This window comes from Aythya ferina (genome assembly GCF_964211825.1).
Source record: "Aythya ferina genome assembly, chromosome: 5".
Lineage (NCBI taxonomy): Eukaryota > Metazoa > Chordata > Aves > Anseriformes > Anatidae > Aythya > Aythya ferina.
In genome coordinates this window covers 49116746-49134911 of record NC_140301.1, presented here as the reverse complement: position 1 = coordinate 49134911, position 18166 = coordinate 49116746, and the positions used below count along the sequence as shown (strand labels likewise).

The 18166-nt window shown below is 38.0% G+C and overlaps 1 protein-coding gene across 3 annotated transcripts; it reads right to left on the bottom strand.

Moving 5' to 3' along the window:
* Positions 1–340: 340 nt before the first annotated feature.
* On the bottom strand, positions 341–17987 carry GOLGA5 (golgin A5). Of its 3 annotated transcripts, none has more exons than XM_084520874.1 (13): positions 17895–17987; positions 16775–17390; positions 13831–14052; positions 12605–12824; positions 11921–12044; positions 10905–11108; positions 9572–9742; positions 8805–8933; positions 6806–6904; positions 5545–5770; positions 4203–4308; positions 2788–2851; positions 341–986 (listed from the first exon to the last, which is right to left on the bottom strand). In XM_084520874.1, the coding sequence occupies exons 2-13, from the start codon at positions 17337–17339 to the stop codon at positions 906–908; spliced, it is 2211 nt and encodes a 736-aa protein (XP_084377000.1). In that variant the 5' UTR covers positions 17340–17390; positions 17895–17987; the 3' UTR covers positions 341–905. The 3 variants fall into 3 exon arrangements, with proteins under 3 accessions (XP_084377000.1, XP_084377002.1, XP_084377001.1); XM_084520876.1 differs by having other exon boundaries at positions 16781–17390; XM_084520875.1 differs by lacking the exon at positions 17895–17987 and adding an exon at positions 17586–17740.
* Between the last annotated feature and the right edge of the window lie 179 nt (positions 17988–18166).

The following is an 18166-nucleotide window of genomic DNA, read 5'->3' as shown; positions in this document are numbered from 1 at the left end:
TACATTTGGTAAGTATTTAGACAGAATTATTTTTTCATTATACAAAATCTGTCACAGAAATAGCTTTAATTAGGTACCTAAAGTTTTAGAAAATAAATATTTCAGTGACTATTAGGTTTGATTAAGACACATAGTAATGAGAGGTATATAAGAAAATGCAGTTAAAATACATAACTTTCAAGAGGAAAAGGAAACACCATTATTTCTGAAGGATTTGAACCTTCCTTCTTGAAACCTCCATTTCTCTCTCTCTAATAAAGCTCTAGTACCAGCATTTAAATAGGCAACCCCACTATTCAGCTGATAGGGAAGATACATCTATTGCACCGAAGTACAAAGCTAAGAAGAATGTATAATATTTTATTTTTCAGCTTATTTACAAAAAGATATTGCACCAATCCATTGTTATTTTTTCAGTTTAACAGTTTCCTTAAAGAAAAGACTACTATTTACAAAGTTAAAAACAGAAGTGCAAAAGCAGACTGAAAGAAACCAGAAAGAAAGGTTTATTTAAATTGCTAAGTACAGTTTTTTTACCTGACCATAGCCCATAACCAGCACTTTCTAAAACAGTTTATTTATCTGTAACTTCAGCAATCCTTGCATTTCTCTGTAGGTGCAAGCTTTATCTTTTACACTAACCATGGGAAGGTTTATGTAAAATGTAAACGCTAAACTGAGCTTAACTTAATAGCTTTATTTCTTCAGGAAAGTGATGCTTTTTTAGGTAAATCAGAAGAGCTACATAGTATTATACGTGTATTTAAAAAGTAGTGATAAATCAGGCATGATGGTTTTCGTTCTTCCTAAACACCATGAGAAAAAGTTTGCCAGTATTTCTGGACTGATTACTCTAAATATACCCAGTCCAAGTTACACAGCACAGCATATGGTCCTGTCTCGGTCTATCTGCCACTGGGACTGTCGTGATGCATTTCTGGGGTGTAGGTAAGTAGAACAATCATTACCCACAGATGAAGCAAGGCCTGGGAAAAGAGAAGAAAGCATTAACTTATCAGCACATACAATCATCATTTACAGCAACAATGTAAGCTAAAAGAAGCTACTTCTGTACAAATATTTTAAGTATTTTTCATATTATTCTTCTAAAAAAATAATTCTTACTTGCATAATGAAATGCTGAGTCAGATACTGAAGATGCCATTCACACAAAGCTAAAGATTTTATACAAACAGCAAAAAGAAATCTACAGCAATCCAGGTGGCTTCTTTATGTCCTCCGCCTCCTCTTTCCATCCATGCCCCAGTAGTTCCAGGTGTTCTCCCCAATACCCAGCCTAGCCCACAGAAACCACATTGTGTGATCAGCCTAGAGCAAGCGGTAAGCCACAGCTCCTGTGCAAACTGACCGATACCAGACAGTGTAAAAGCAGCTGAGCTGTACTTTCCTTCCCCTTACTAAGGGCACTGTTTTGAGGTATTTTTATGAACATCACAGGAACATAAATTCTCATTCAAATTTTGTTGAAATTATACAGTATCATAGATTATCCTAAGTTAGAAGGGATCCGCAAGGATCAGAGTCCAACTCCTGGCTCCACCTACAACCATCCAAAAAATCAGACCATGCATCCGAGAGCAATGTCCAAATGTTTCTTGAAGCAATCATGGCACCAAGCTTGCTGGAGTTCTCTGGGGAACCTTTTCCAGTAACCAAATACAGTTGCTCTGGGTGTAACAAAGGGAGATAACTGACAGTACCTAAGCCATATTTAAAAAAATATTTTTATTTTTTTTTTAAAAAAAAAAAAAGCAAGACCTATGCATTAAAATTACAATAGTCATAGCCAAGGTTCCAGCTGAAAAAGGGTAATTGTCATTGATTGCCCAACAGAGGGCTCCTGTGCAACCATTATCGAGTAGCTTCGGCAGTAAAATTCTTCAGTGTTTTAGCACAAAGCATTTTATTCCCATATTGGGAAGCCTAAGTCATGAAGAAAGAGAGGTCAGGAATTAAAGAGCCCTGTTCCTTACAGTACTTAATAAGCTGAAAGAAACCATCACAGGGGAAAACTGTCATTTCCTTGATTTATGTGCCTCTGCTTTATTTCGTGAAACAGTGACAGTTGTTCTCAGAGACTCTGTTCAGAGAAATCATTATGTGTTCTCAAGCAACATAATTTCTTTCATTTCAAAGACTTGACTAATGAGTATTTTCAAGCAGGACAGACTGCACACATACCTTACCACAGGTCACTTCAACTGACAGACATCTGCCCTCCAGTGGAAAAGGAAGGAATTTCATTTTTATCAATTGCAGCTGACAATCTCACCTAATATGGATAAGCAACTTTCTACTACTTGGTGAATTCTAGTAGAAAAAACTTTACTGGCTACTTTTTCAACTTCTAGAGTAGCATGATTATTAATTACTGAAAAAAAGTGGATGGGCAAATATTAAGAACACCTACAGCAGAAGTCAATTTCCTGAACTCAGTGTATATAGGTCACAATACCGTTTTGTATTTTAATTCTCACTCCATTTTTTTACAGTCTTTTAAATGGTGGTCACACGAATGTCTTTAAAATTCTATTCCAAGAATTCATAGGAAAAAAGGAAAACTGGCAAGCAACATGACTCCAGAATGCTGTTTTGTAAGTACTACTAAATATTCTACTGAAAAAAAAAAAAGTACCAACATTGAGTTGTTAAAGTTAATTATATAGCCTTTTGCTTTTAAACATCAAATTTCAATTTCAGATGTACTACGTGAATAGGCTATCAAAAACTTATACTATATTCTTACTTTGAAGAAAACTTACTCACCATATAGATGATTACAAAGACTCTTGCTATGGGATACCGTCTTAAAAAGATTCCTAGCCGAATGCTATACAAGTGTAAGGAAAAAAAAAAACAAAAAAACAAAACAAAACAACAACAACAAAAAAACACAAACATGTACAAGTTAGCAGCGAGCAAAAAAATTCCCATTCCTCTCATTCTACTCACCACAAACTCAAATTACCGCTGATGTTATATACATCTTTGTTTCTGACTTGAATTTTACTTCATGTATTCAAGACATTCAATGGAGTGAGAAAATTCAGAATTTAGACCACTAAAGGTAATTTTGTTTTTTTGGTCACATGCTAGGCCCAGAAGTTATGAATAGAGCTAAGAAGTGATATAGGCATTTTAAACTCACAAATTTGCCAAATTTTGTTACTTGAGGAGCTTTCATAAATCTTTTTTTAAAAAAACTGAAGCATCTAAAAACCTTGTTCTCATTTGTAATATCTAACAGATCAACATTCTTGCATTTTATTAATAAAAAGGACATAGCTTTTCAAAGTTTACTGCTACAACACTACAAAGTATACTGTACTAGATGTGCATTGTTGCTCAATAATGTTGCTTTAAAAAAAAAACACATACACATACTGAAGTGATTATGATACTGCCAAGTGAAGCTAAGTATTAAAACATCTTGGATAATAGGCTCCAATCAAGGAAATCCCAATATTCTTCACAATGAAATTACAGTACCATGAAAGCGCAAAGGATTTCCTGTTAAGATACCTGAGGATTAAAAAGCACTACCTAATTTTGTTTTCTACTGGTATTTGACTGAAGTTTTGGGGCACACCTTTGCTGTGAATACTGATAATTAAACTAACTGCTGAGAAAATGGATCAAAGTAAGTCATTTGCTGGGTCCAGCATGATTTTTGTCTACTAGTTCTTTGAACAGTTAGTTATCTTTCTTTTATGGTAAACAGCTGTACCAGGTCAGAACCCAGAATCCTGCCTTCTGCCTTCATTAGGATGCCTAAAGAGAAGAAATTGACAGTCCCCAAGCATACACAACACTCCCCCACTAATACTCATACAGTACCCAGACACAATCAAAACCTCTGAAAGTGAAAAATGTAGGAGTTGGTAAAGAAAAAAGTTATTTTTTTGTGTAAAGTTTAATGATCCTCCTGTATCAAAACCTACAGGATACAACAGCACTGTCTGAATAATTTACTATAGCTTGTAACATCCCAAGGATATAAATATCCTTGGAAAGCACAAGTGAACTAGGTCAATATTTAGTAATTTATACTGTACTCAGTACATTAGCTTCATTATTTTTTACTTTTGCAATTAAAAGCAATTCAAAACAGAAGCTGTGTGACAGAAAACTGCAAAAGGACTCCAGTAATTACAAGATGTATTCCTTTAGCACACTCTTACCTAAACTGATCTATACTACTGGCAGCTTTGCGAACTCTCCCATACATTCCTGCCATGTTAGTATCCATGTCACTGAAAAGGACAGGAACATTACGCATACGAGCACCTATTTGAAGGAAAGAAAGCAAAACATCTCATCAAACTAAAACCAGCTAAATTATTGTCTAAGTAAAATAAATAGTTTACAACAAAGATACATAAAAATCAGAAACAGTGATTCATGATTTGTTAGTTCCATTTTGATGGAGTCAAGGATGTGTGGCGTGAGGGGAGGGTTCCTGATAAACTTACAATCAAGTTAAGCATCTCTTCAATTCAGTACACTTAAAAATTTATTTTAGTTAATAAGACGGACAGATCACCCCAGACAAAATACTGATACCAAAAGCTTGGTATCTAACTCTATTAAGCAATAATAATTATATTTTTAGGTATATAAAATCACAGGTTTGATACTGTAAAACGTTTTTTTGCTTTTAATTCTCATACAGTAAGATTTTGACAGCATTTATGACACTAACTTGTATATTCCAAATATTTCTATTTATACTTTTACTATGCATCAACTTTATTAAAAAAGGATTCTCAGATTAATTGTAATTGCATAAAGAAACTTACTGAAATTGCTTAAAAACAAACCAAAAGGAAATTTGCTAGTTCTCCTGACTTTCTTAAAGGTCTTTCACAAGCAAAGAAACAAAAGCCTAGATTGTCATTTTACACCTCTTAAAATTCATTCATTGCTTTTAAAGTCACTTCTCATATATGTAAATATAAAATTTCAAACTGACTCTGAGAAGTAACATCTCAAAACCATGTATTGTCTGCTGAGGTTCTCCTATAGACAGGATGATTGCTACACAGTACAGATAAACCCACCTGAGAGTAGAACCCCCATATTTTAAGCTGCTTTTCAAGAAGAACAGGAAGAAAGGAGGAAATTCTTATCAGCTCTCAGAAGTTCCATGTTAACGCTCACCTCCCAACACCTTTCTGAAAGGGAACAATACTTCCTGCTCCTAAGATTCCGTTTAAACCCCCAAAGACAGATTTATTTGCACCTGCAACAGGATTTGTAAATAAGACTGTTCTAATAATGTCACAGTACTAAGAATTAAATTGGCTTTATTAAATTTACTTATAGCTCTTACAGACAAAAAGGAGGTTTTAATTTAACTATTTTTGATACTGGCTGTTGCTAACAAGGTCTCTGCTATAAGCACCATTTTCAGATTTTTTTTTTCCTTTATAAACTCAAGACCTACAGGAAAAGACATTAGGAAATACAGAAGGCTGAACTGCAGAAAGGACGGAGTTTTAAATATTAGCATTCATTATTTACCTTCAGCACCATCAATTCCTGACATGTTAATGGAAGGCCCATTAGAACTACTGCCTTGGATAGCCTTCAGCTGTTGCTCAAGCCGTTCTAGTTGATAGACAAGTGAGTTTTTCTCTGTGCTCAGGCTCTCTAACATAGTCTGCTTCTGAATAAGTGTTTCTGTCAGCTGATGAAGTCGATTTTCTAGTTCAGTCTGACTACTACTACTTAGAGCCTTGTTTGTGAGCTAAAAAACAAAGCAAAGGAAAAAAAAATCAGAACACATTCAAAATCTGACAAACACGACATATTATAAAACCCGTTTATTCGCTCCCATTTTAGACCCGATCCATCACATACCATTAATATATAGTTTCAATGATGAGATAATGGAATTAGCAGGAGCCAGAGGCAGTGAGATATCCAGAAATACAAGTGGGATATAATGTACCAGGGCAGGTAGCAGGTATTCTTGAAACCAACATTACCGGAAGAGTCATCTGCCAAAAGGCTCACAAACTTTGTATCACACTACACAAGTTTTCAAATCTTCTGACACTAACTGTACAGCTGACCACAGCCAACCCTGGGTTATCAGCTTCTTTAAATATTGACAACTTTTTGTTATGCTAAGATGATTTACACAAAATGAGGCTGATGCCTTTGTACTGTCCAAGGAGGCTGATGATGGCTGACACTATCAGAAGGTTCTAAAACGGATTAGACTGATTTAAGAAAAAGAGTTCCACAAACATACTGGCAGAAATTAGCAGGGACTTAAAACTCTAACACGTCTAACACAGCTGCAGATGATGAAGGAGTGAAGAAAGTGGCCAGGCTCGCATTCTGTCCTCATTATCACTGTCTGAGATTGAACAGTAGGCTAGACAGGTAACTAGTCTGAAGGACATCTTATTTTCCTATGCCCAATTAAAAGGATCCCTGCAGAAATAGTGATGACCCAATCAAACACCAATGACTTTTTAGTTTTCAGAAAGAAGAGTATTGATCCAGCACCACCCCAACAGGTCTAGTTGGGTCACAGATGATTTTTTTTTCTTCTGAAGACAAAAGCACATATAAGTATAAAATTACATTATTTACTACTTTGTGGTTGCATTCTTGTACTCTCTCCACTTAAAGCTCTACTCCGTATTGCAAACAAGTACACACTAACCCATTACTAGAACTTTTGTGTCCTTTGTGCAGCTTAAGCAAATTAATAGTTTTCAACCCTGATTTCATAAGTAAAGGTAATAAAGTTATTTTCTATATACAGTACCTGATTTCTGAGCTTCTGAATTTCTTCCTCTCTGTCTTTTATTCTGCTTTGCAAAGTGGTTTTTGTTCGATACAATTCCTCCTCAGTATAATGGAGTTCCTACGAGTTAGATCACAAAGATTTTTTTCATACATGTGTACTTTGAGAGATGTTCTTTTATCAAGAGTTTCACAGTAGAACACAAGTAGGTAATACACTGCAACCAAATATAAACCGAAATTTAATATAATTTTAAAAGTGTCTGTCTATCACCAAGGAAAGAAAAAAAAAATAGAAAAGAGCAGAGTATGAGGATAGAACCTAGAAGACTATCAAATTCTTTTGTGAAGACTGACCTAACAAATATTAGTCCAGACTGGTTCACGAGATATCATTGGGAATATGATTTATTGTCCTTATATTCTGTTTATTATATTGCTGTCTTTAAATGATGCCATATAACTTAAAGAATTAGGAAATACCTTGGAGGAATCTGTATTTCTAAAACAAACCCATCAACTGAAGATTTTTTTTTAAGTTAAAAAAAACAACAACTTTGGCATATCTGTGTATGACACAGATCTTCCTTAAAAGTTTAGGATAAATGAATGTAATGGAGGGGAGGGGAAATGGGAAGGAATATTAGCAAGGGACAAGTTACCGAACAGCAAAAACTAACTGTAAGTTTTGTTTCTTCCAGCATTTAATGGCTGTGTTAACTCCTACTTAAATACCTACCATACTTGTCTTTCAATTTAAGACAGCCTTCGAATCACTGTACTTCAGCTATCAGCTGCTACAGAAGACAGATAATTATATTTTTCCTTCAAACCATGAGATACACAAGAAATAACCTCTACTTATTTTCCATCTTCAATCTCAGAAACCTTACACCAAGTTAAAGCAATTCCCAGATTGAACAGACCACAATTCTATTAAGTTATCAATGCACACAATTACCTTAAAAGCACATGTACCTGTACGTCATCAAAAGGAATACTTCGTTTTCTGTAATAACTGATAATGTCTTTTTTTTTTTTTTTTTTTTTTTTTTTAAGAAAAAAGACTTTACCTCACTTTTTCTATACATAGTATTGACATAAAATATACCCTTCAGAACGGCAGGAGTAACATAATACAGACTACCATCTGCTATGATATAATAAACATCAGCTATCCATCAACAGCAGACCTCAACTTCTGCCTTTTAATTAGTTCAAGCTGCTAGCATCTCATTAAAATGTAATTTCTGAAAGGACAGATAATCCTGTAAGATAAATTGTTCCTAGCAGATACAGTGTACTCTCCCGCTTTCCTCGTTATTAATTCTCTTTACATGAGCTTTTTTTTGAAACAGAAATTTTAATAGGATGCAAATCATTTGTCCGATTTTTACTGAATATTTAGTTTAAAATATGAGTTTGCCTTCCCCCCCCTCTTTTTAGCACAAAACTGCTTAAAAAGATGACAAGATCTGACAAAATTCACTAGTACCATTTTACCAGCTATTTTTCTTATAAAGCATTTTGAAAGTAAACTCTAGCTTCAGAACTGACTAACGAGTAGATTAAAAAGACTATGAATTTGGTATTACAATAACACTGTTTGAAGAGCTAAGTCTTCCGTAGAAATTGAGCACAGGAAGTCCTCTCGTAACCATTTTTAGTATTTAAATTTCTTGATATAAATAACAGTTACACATCCTACTATACCCCCGTTGTAGAATTGTTCCCCTGCTGAATAAAATTCAAGACCACGATCAATTTTGTGCACTCCCCACTGTCATATTTATTCTTTAATACATCACTGAGATCTCCATTTATCAGGAGTACTGCTTCTTACTGGTTGCACTGTGGCCTAGTGACACTCATTAAACTTAAGGGGATTTCTTTAGAATACAGGAAGAAAAAATAATCTAAATACCATATAAGCTACTCTCTCATTAAGCTGAATGCTCTACCGCTGACACCAAATGGGGCCTAAAATAAGACAGCCCAATCAGCTTTCAAGAATTCCTTACCTGTTTTTGCCGTTCTAGTTCAGCTTCTGCCTCTTGCTTGGCCATTTTCTGTGCTGCTATTTGCTCTTGTAGGTCTTGAAGCTGCTCCCTCACTGACTCAGCTTCACTTACCTGCTGAGTCTCCATATCCTGAAATTAACAGAATGTTCCCATTTCACAAACATTTAAACAATACTGCAATCTGTCATAGGTAACAGCAAAGAGTTTTATCTTCAAAAATCTTTCCAAGAACAATGACAGTGATGGTGAATGAAATAAGTGACATTCACTCATTCTATACAGATTATTTTTATTATAATAGAAATAAGATAAATGCATTTTGTAAACATGAGAAGCCTCCAAGTGATTTTTTCCCTTCTACTGTTTAGAGGCTACAAGTGCGTGAAGCAGGCTCACATGCAACTGCTGGGTTAAGCCAATTATGCCCCAGACTCAGATTACCTATATCCTTTTCTGCAAGGGCTACTAATCCTTGAAGCAACTGTAATCTCTGCACAAGTCACCAGGCTTGTTTGGAAAGAAATGCTTACCTCAAAAGGAGCGTGTAATAGTGAGGAAAGAAAGAATGGTATCCACAATACTCCTCCCACCAGCATGGGAAGAAATTGGGTATCTACAGGTATTTGACCCACATTGAGAAAAAGTTGGCTTGTTTTAATACTAGGTCAAGTAAACAAGTAAATATTAGAAACATCAGCCCTAAAGTACACAAGAACACAGACCTTTGTACATAGTTAACTACACAGACATGTAGTAATCATAGCTACCTGCAGCTCTGTTCTCATCTGCTGTATTTGCCCCATTAGCTTCTGTATTTCTTCTCTCTGAGTGTCACGCTCATGTCTCAGTTCTTCCAGTTCCATTGTGCTTGCTGTATGGCTATCCATACCTTCAATACCAGAGCCTTCTTTTAGACTGTTTATCAACTTTTCTTTGGACTGAAATAATAAATCAATATATTATTGACAGCAATATTTAACAAGTGCTCAAAAACAACTTGTCAAAATGGCTTTGCTCTAAAATTCATATGTAGACGTACAGCTTGAAGTACTTTATCTGTGAAATGAAGTGCTTTATCTGTTCTTTTAGCCAAGTTACTAATGACCCTACAGATTTTAAAATGGAAAATGGTTCTCCAGTCTTATTTTTTCTGATTTCCTGTACGCCATTAGATTGGATTCACTGAAAGTCTGTGTTATCTGAAGAAGAGTAACATTTTTGGTTTTAGTGCATGGATTGTTAAACGTGTCACTGATAAAAATTCTGGCTTTCCAGGTAACACACGAGAGCAGACAGACATTTCTGGCAAAGCTTTAGTCTATCCTTTCTCCTGCCAACAAAGCCAAGTTAAGAACCAAAACCAGCAATAACTCTTCTGGGAAACAAAATTAACCTTTTTATTCAGAATCAACCTAACATTAGTTTAACATTGGTTCCTGATCTCATGCATCTTGTATTCATCATGATGATTTAAATACTGTCCTCAGGTATCAGACTAAATTCATGAACCTAGAATAGAATTTACCTTTAACATTTTGCTAACTTTCATAAACAAAACTCAAATTAGCCAAGTTTGTTTTTTCTGACTTTGATAAGTTAAGTAGTACTACACAAAATATGTAATTTTGCCATTGTTTATATAGTGCAACCTTTGAGTATATATAAAAATATTTTCTTTGATTTACACATAACCATCCACGGCATGCTATGCTTCAGCCTCAAGCAGAATAGAGCAATTTCTTGACACGAGAACACAGGGTATGGAACAAATTGTAGGTTACATCTACGTACCTATCTGCCTAAGATCAGGCTCTTTGATGAGGCACACATTGACAGCTATTGCACAATAAGTGCAATGGTTCACTTGGGTATTTCTTTAAGTTCAGGACCCAAACTTCCATTTTAATTATGAAAACCAACCTGTAAACTTGAATTTTGGAGGCACAAAATGCAGATTGGTAGCTGTTCTGTACAGGTATCGTATACCCCAAAGGAAATTACAGATTACATGGAAAAAACACAGATTGAATTACTTGAGGCATAGCACATTAAAAACTTAGGTGCACAGATCAAACTGGATTTCTTTGAAGAAATGCTTACTTGGAGTATGCGAGTCGCTTTTTGTTTGTAGTCTGCCAGTTCCTGTTTTGCAGATTCTAGGTGGTTTTTAGTTACTTTGACTTGCTGCTGAAGCTCATCAGCTCGCCTTTTTTCATCTAAAAACTTTCTTTCTGCTTCAGTTATCCCTTCTGCCAATTTCTGACGTTCTGCTTCCAGTTTACTTAAACGCGCCGCAAACTCATTCTATTAGCAATAAAGAAACAATACGTTGTGTTTAAACACAATCTCAACTTTAACCTAGAAAGCAAGAAATAAAAGTTTAAAAGCAACTACACTTGAAACAACACCTCACATCAACTGCCTCCAACTTAGAGATGCATTAGTGCTATGTGCAAGAAATCCTGCTAGCTTAAGGAAATGGCGAATGTGAACAGTAAAAATATAAATTTCTTTCCCACATCAGAAGTGGGTCTTATGATTTACATATACTTGGTAAACAAAAAGCAAGGTCTTTGTGAAAAAAATGTTATCAAATTTCAACTGCCACATTTTGATGTAGTTAAAAAAAAACAAAAAAACAAAAAAACCAGCAATAAGGATTTTCATAGATGTTATTAATGTATAATAAGGCACGCTAAATGTGGAATGCATGGGCTCCAGCAACATGAACTACCACATTTACCATAGCAGTAATCACTCAGCCTAATATTCTTAAGATTACACACTAAAACTGTGAGACAGTGGGTGGGGACACAACCCACACATAGAAAATTAAATTGATTACAGATTTGGTTTTAAAATATATGTTTTTACATCAAATATAACATTAAAAAAAATCAGCATCAATTCTCAAAAGCTTTTAATCATAAAGCTTTCAAAATAACAGAAAGTAAACTAGCATCATGGATGCTAGTGCAACAGAAGCAGCACATCTTTCCAAGCACTTAGTACCCTGAGCAGGAAATAGAGTCAAGGGAAAAAGACAGTAGTAAGAACCTCACAGATTTGATCTCAAAAGGAGAGTCTGAAACTCTTCTTTAATCTTCCCATCTAACCTGCATTTGTTTGTAACTTTCTTGCTCTCGCTTCAGTGCAGAGTCTGCATCACGCAACCTGTCCTGAAGGGTTTGGAGGGCTTGATTTTGCAGACTGCTCCCTTCACTGTGGTCTTGTATTATCCTGAAAGCGATACACATATTAAGTGAGAAATAAGAAATCTAGCCTGATTTTAAGGCAGAAATACGACTACCTCATTTTAAGACCAGCCTCGAAAATTTACATGGTAAATTACTGAACATGGCTGGCTACGGTTGTGAGGTGTGGAGTCAGTAACTCATGCAGCCCCTCCCTGACCTATATTCTGGAACATCCAGGGGCAGACTCATATCCCAGCACTGACGTAAGTCAAAAAGTCTTTATATGTGTGGATAAGCACTTGGATTTTTCAAGGTAAATATTTCTTGAGATCTGTAGCTTCGGGCCTGTGACAGAAATGTAAATACATTATACAAAACGTATTTCAATGATGAGGTGGCAATTGCTCGTGTTTAATATTTATTTACCCAGTTTCCACTGCCAGCTATGATGTAATGGGCTTAATGTAAATGTTCGTATTTCAAAACTTGGTGCAGTCTGCCCACATTAGTTTAGTCGTTTTTATTCTTAAAGAGACTATTCTACCTTGAATTTTGAAGCTTACTACTATTTGCAAAGTCATGAAGTCTGAAATTATGACATACCGTGATTTTTCACTCTGCAATGCTTCCAAAGCTTCCGTTCGAGAACTTAAGAGCTGGTCAGCTTCTTGCAAGCGTACTTTCAGCACAGCTAGCTGGGAATCCTTGGCACCAACAGCTTCCGTCAGATCATCAACTCGAGCTCGAAGTTCTCTAACCATCCTGTCGCTCTTCGAATGATCAACATTCCACTTCTCCACTCTTTCCCGGGATTTGTTCAATTCTACAAAGTAAAACATTTTTTTGAAGTTTTTACAAATAGAGTATTCCAAGTGTAAGTGGCCAAGATGCATGTCAGTAATGCTGAAACTTTGTGAGTTACCAAGACATAACAAATGCCAGACTCTGGCTGTCAGACCCATAACCAGTAACACATGGTCTCAAAACTGGTATCCTCAGTCTGACACTGTTATTTGCCTCATCCCTTGCAATGAACTACTACTGAATAGCCCTGTTTGTGTGAGCAAACCTTTGGAAACCTCTGCATAAAGCATCCAGTTCAACTAAATGTGACAGTAAGATCAACCTGAAATATGGTCAGCAGAAAAATACATCAGTGTTAAAATAACACCTGAATACTCACCTAGACTTTTGTTTTTAATCAAAGATTACATGTTAAGCTTCAATGCAGACGAAAACTCTCTGGCTCATACAATTACTTTGAGAAACAAAAGCAGTCCCTCTGTCTTGTGCCTAACTGTAGCAGTTTGACAAACATTTCATTACTGAAGTGCTTTTATTTTCATTTGTTATATTTGCCACTTCATGGGGCTTTGAAAAAGCTAGCAAAATCATATAAAAATATTACATCTGATATTTTTAACGTCAATTTACAGGCTTTAGAGATCATAGCTTACAGCCAGAGAGTAGTCACGTTTCAAGTACTTAAAGAAATTTACTCTAATTATTTTGCCAGGACTTTTGAAAGGCAGGAAGACTATTCTAATAACGTTAATATCTGTTGTTTTAAGAAGGTGAAAGTTGTGAAACTAACTCAACTACATCATTCTAGTCAACATTTGTGTTATTTTCATAGTTGAACAAGACTTTTAGTTTCTCCAAGTCCATTATTCTGAAATCCAGGAATCATTTTGCTTGGTAAGTCATACATCGTAATTCACTAGAAAGACTTTATTATAGTTATAGAACACTAACACAGTAACAGCATCATTTTCTGGTTTACTAGCATTTTAATTATATCATATATCTTAGTTTCCAAACTACGGTACCTTCTTGTGTTTCTTTGGACCTCTGAATTAATGATGCCATTTCTTGATTTAAAGATTGCACTTCATTCCGCAACAGCTGATTCTCCAGGCGAAGATTGGATAGCTCGTGTGATTTGAGATCATCATTAGCTGTAAGGCTAGGATTAGCTACTGCACTTAGCGAGGAATCCTTCACGCCATCCACTTGTGCTCCCAGACCAGAATCTGAACTGTCTGGAGTTTCTGTACAGAGAGAGACAAGTTAGAACTGTACCTATTTGGAGATCACCTTGACACAAACAGTAATTTCCTGTTATGCACCAGTGGTTAAATGCATTTAATCCAATTAAAAAACATCAAAATAGCTTATATTGAAATGGAACATGGCACTTCTCCACATGGACTTGCACACAACAGACAATGATACAGTATATAGGCATCATGCAGCGATTTTGCTAACCCAGCAAGACAAAAGTCATTAAATTTCTCATTTGGATTCTGAGATGTTAACACTTTTTTTTATGACTATGCTGCCTAGAGATGTCTTCAGAAGCTGCAAGAACAGCAGAAGATATTAAAAATACTAAAAATTGCAGTACTTGCTATGTATAAATTCATCTGGTTTTCCATTAAGGGTTTGATTTTAAAGACACAGATTTTATTTATAAAAAATCTGTTCAGATGGCCATATTTTATCACTTTGGTGTCAAGCCTAAATATGCAATTCAGCCACACAGCTACACGTTTTAGTTACTTCTATGTAAAAAAGCATTTTCAGAATCACTTCAGTGAAAACATCATCTTACTGACAATTCTGCTTTTTAAAAGTACTTTTACTATGAGAAATATTTGCAGTGACTCAAAGCAGAAGTGTAACCTTTCCTTTCTCTAATGGGAAAATGTAAGGTAGATACACTCTGTCAAACTGTTAAAAGCTTTCTGCCAACAGAAACTAATTCTCTCAATTATGAAAACCACAATGCAGATTCTTACTTTTTTTTTTTTTTAATCTTAGAACCACAATGAGAACAGCAAGAGAATTCCTGGCAGCTGTCTGAAGAATCCCCTGTGACGATGGGGGAAGCTACAGCCCCTCTCCAGCATGCACACACACACACACAGGGCACTGCTTCCAGCTGTCTGCAAACTGGAATTGAGACTGAAATTCGTGCAGCCTCTCTGGCAGTCTTGATTTCAACGTGCAAACAGCTGGAAGCTTTGCACCAGTGTAAACATAAGACAGCATGTCATGCAAGGAGCAAACGAGCAGGTGATCCAAAACCACGACTTCGGAATTCAGTACATCCCAGGCATGTAACATGAAAATCCATGGGGATAGACCGCAACAAATTCAACACAAGACTGCAGTTTAGCTGCCACCGTGTTATTTATTTCACTCTGTGATTCCAGCCAACCTGCTCCACCTTTCTGGCTACCACTGCAACAGGCTGTATCACCTGGTGCCCAGGGAGCTGGGACAGACTGTTAATGCTGAGCAACGTACCAGCAAGTAGCTGCAGTGACAGCAAAATTCATTCCACGTTTTCTCAAATCTCTTTACTATTTAAACGGTTCTACAAAATGTTGTTTCCTTCCTTTCAACTCATTTACACAACTTCCAAATTATCAGACAATCCATCTTCATTCCTTTGTCTAGAAAGCTCAAGAGATTAATGAAGCTAATGAAGCAAGAAATTAGCCATTTACAGCACATACTGAATTGCATCCAGGGCAATGTACAAACTTTAGCATTAGTTGTTTCTGTCTACAGCTAATAGACCATAATCTATTCCAACAACTGTTAAACGGCTATCTAAATGCAGTATCTATGCAGTTGACTTTGAAACTAGTGTTCTCCAACTCTATGCATTAATTGCACACTTCCTCACTTGGCTGCTCCAAAATGCTAAACTACTCAAAAACCCTCAGAAGAAAACTCAAGGGACCACACTGAGCAAAACAAGCATATTCCCTGAGCACCAATTATCAACACAGAGTGTGCCATGGTGTCGTTTCACATATGTGACTATTAAGCCTTACTGAAAAGTTACAGACCTAGAAATACAAAACAGTCACATCTTTTTGGAAACGATCCCTTTTTACATCTTCCACTCTTCAGCATACTTAATACAGTTAGCCAAAAACTAGCACTTACTTAGTGCTTCACATCCTCAATGTTCTGAAGAAGTAATATTCTAACTATGTAATTAAGGAATACAATCCTTTGCTTCAATTTTATAGAAAACAACATTAAGGATACAGGTTGGAGACAGAGACCATGAGCTCCTGACACTTTCCAGCTGCATTCTCCTTAGCAGAGACTTGAGAGTAACCCCAAGTTCTGACCACCTGGCCTGCAAGCTATTTCAGGTTCTGGATACAGACTGCAGTAATGAACTACTTCTGGCAAACCCAAAGGCCTCATCCATCTCTCTCAAGCCTGTAGCTCTACAACAGCCTGCCCACATCCAATTTCCCCCTCTGCAAGCCACCCAAGTTTGACAGCTTACCCCTTCATGGCGGAAGGGATCAAAACTCACACTACCCCAGGTGGGGCACTGGACAACATCCAGCACCATCCACCAGCTGTGGCAAATGTCACTGCCTCGCTGACGTGGCATCACCAGGGAAGAGCCCTGGGCAATGGAACAAAGGCAGCAGCGCCAGAACCTATGCTTCTATGTGGGGACGCACAGGAGCTGATGCAAGGTCAGCCCACAGCTTGGGGAGGTCGAGGTGAGCAGCAGCACTGAGCTGTATCGAGAACACACAGGATTTACGTGGTACCTACAGAGCTTGCCAAATTAGCGTGATAATCCAAGTGATTAAAAATGTTAAGGGCCCTGCTGAACTCCACGCATTTGACTGATGCTAAATGTTTCAAGTGTCAGCAAATCCACTACCTAGCCTTACCCTACACGTATGTGGGTTTTAAATATCTCTAGGTTCAGTATCATTAAACTACCATTGCCTTGGCTCCTGGTGGAATTATCTTCAGTAGTTTTTCCACTCTGCGTACTCGTAGACACAGAACTAATGCTTGAAGTCCGAGAGTGATTTTGAGTAACAGGCGCCTTGCTCTTCTCTCTTTTAGAGTCCATCCTTCCATTAGGCTCTTTCTCAGAACTGTTGAGAAAATCAAATAGCAACTCATCATCAGGTTCAGACTTTTTTCTCCTCACAAAATGTGAGGAAGCTCTGGGTGCAGAAACGCTTTCTGCGGAAGAAGCAACTTCTGAAGATGTCCTACGTGCTGGTTTTACATTTGCTGTTCCTGCTAGGATTGTAGCCTTTTGGTGTTTAATATTATCGGCTGCTGAGGAAATGTAGGCTGCTTTGGATGACGTCTGGTACTTCAGCTCTCCCGAATGCTGCTGCAGTTCTGAATACTCATTGGCAGAGTCCAAATTCTTGTTATCATAAACTGCACTGCTTGCTGTGTCCTTTTTGCTCAGAGCCGATGCAGCACCTTGATCAACCCTGTTGAGGAGATCCTCTGCCTTTCCAGCGAGATCAACCAGCCAAGACATGATCGATGTCTGCCGATGACCTCTACAAAATTAAAATCTCAGGAACATGAGCTGGAAAAGACATAGAAAAATCAGACAGGTGTTGATAAGACAGAAAGTGAAAAAAATGCTACCTGAAAAAATGCTGCGTTCATGTGTTATGGCTGTAATTCTGCTAATACTTTTGTCCTGACACCTTTGTATTTCGGTGTTTGGATAACGAACGGGCTTCTTAGCACAATGCACAAACCCCAAACCTTACTGTACCTGCTCCTGGCACCAGCAGCTGCCAGGCAGCGCCCAGCCGGTTGGCCCAGCTGCAGCAATCACAGCAAGCAAGGCCCGCGGGCACCTGGCAGCACCCACACCCGGCGGGAGGACGAGAAGCGGCCAGACGCTTCCCACAGCCACAGCCCCACACACAAACCCCATTCCTTACGAGCCTGCCCTACAGATTTCGATATGGGGCCCAGAGGGGGGCTCTCCCCTCTCCCCGCTCCCAACGGCTCCCAACGGCTCCCAACGGCTCCCAACGGCTCCCAACGGCCCCCAACGGCCCCCCCAGCCCCCACCCACCGGGTCAGGCCGCGGCCCGGGCCCCGCCGAGCCCCTTCCGGTAGACGTGGCCGCCTTCCGGGCCGCCCCCCGGGCATGCGCAGGAGGCGTTGCAAAGCCCCGCCCACACGCGGGACGAGGGGCGGGGCGAGAGCAACGCCCCGCCCCCGCGGGGTGACGTCACCGGTCCTGAGGGGCCGGCCCCGCCCCCGGCTGCGGTGCGGCGCTGAGGGGGCAGGGGGAGCCCCAGCCCCGCCTTGCCGCGCATGCTGGGGCGCGGCTCCCATGCCGGG